General features: G+C 63.9%; 2 protein-coding genes across 2 annotated transcripts in view; both read right to left on the minus strand.

The window, feature by feature from the left end:
- The window catches only part of NAA10 (N-alpha-acetyltransferase 10, NatA catalytic subunit), a 136594-nt gene that overhangs the window by 124180 nt on the left and 11893 nt on the right, over window positions 1–521 (minus strand). The window lies entirely within an intron of this gene.
- The window catches only part of ARHGAP4 (Rho GTPase activating protein 4), a 13371-nt gene that overhangs the window by 11777 nt on the left and 1073 nt on the right, over window positions 1–521 (minus strand). Inside the window, exons 2-3 of the mRNA XM_077769599.1 lie at window positions 127–255; window positions 1–46 (exon numbers count right to left, since the gene is read on the minus strand). Of these exons, the coding sequence (XP_077625725.1) occupies window positions 1–46; window positions 127–255 (175 nt within the window). The remainder of the gene's footprint in view (window positions 47–126; window positions 256–521) is intronic.

Genomic DNA, 521 nt, shown 5'->3' on the forward strand with positions numbered 1-521 from the left:
TTCGGAGCACCTGGCCCAGGGCTAAGTGGAATCCCGTGTCACAGCACTGGGGAAGAAGCAAGGACGCGGCTCAGGTGGGCCCCGGGGCACGGGGCATCGGGCCCAGCCTGCCCGCCCGGCACTCACGTCCATGAGATCCAAGACGTCGTGCAAGTAGTAGTTGCTGACGGCAGCATTGACACTGGCCAGGCTGAGCAGGTACTCGTTCCGGGCCTTCGTGCACTTGAGTTTGTGCTCCAAGAACTTGGCCTGACGCTGCTCAAGACCACACAAGTACACCAGGGTCACCTACTCGGCCAGCCGGCCGGCCCCCATCTCAGGCCTTCCGTGAGATCTCCACTTCCGCACCCCCTCCGTGTGCGGACCTCTGGCCCTCATGGCCCACGGGCCCCTCAAACGAAATGTTCCAGAAGTCCCAATGTCCCCCCACTGCCCCACCCTGTCATGCACAACCTTGGACCGGCAACCCCAAGTGCGCCTCAGCAGCTCCTGGCTCGGCGCCTCCCCATACTTTCAGGGGC

This window comes from Crocuta crocuta, unplaced genomic scaffold (genome assembly GCF_008692635.1).
Source record: "Crocuta crocuta isolate KB4526 unplaced genomic scaffold, BGI_CrCroc_1.0 scaffold978, whole genome shotgun sequence".
Classification (NCBI taxonomy): Eukaryota; Metazoa; Chordata; class Mammalia; order Carnivora; family Hyaenidae; genus Crocuta; species Crocuta crocuta.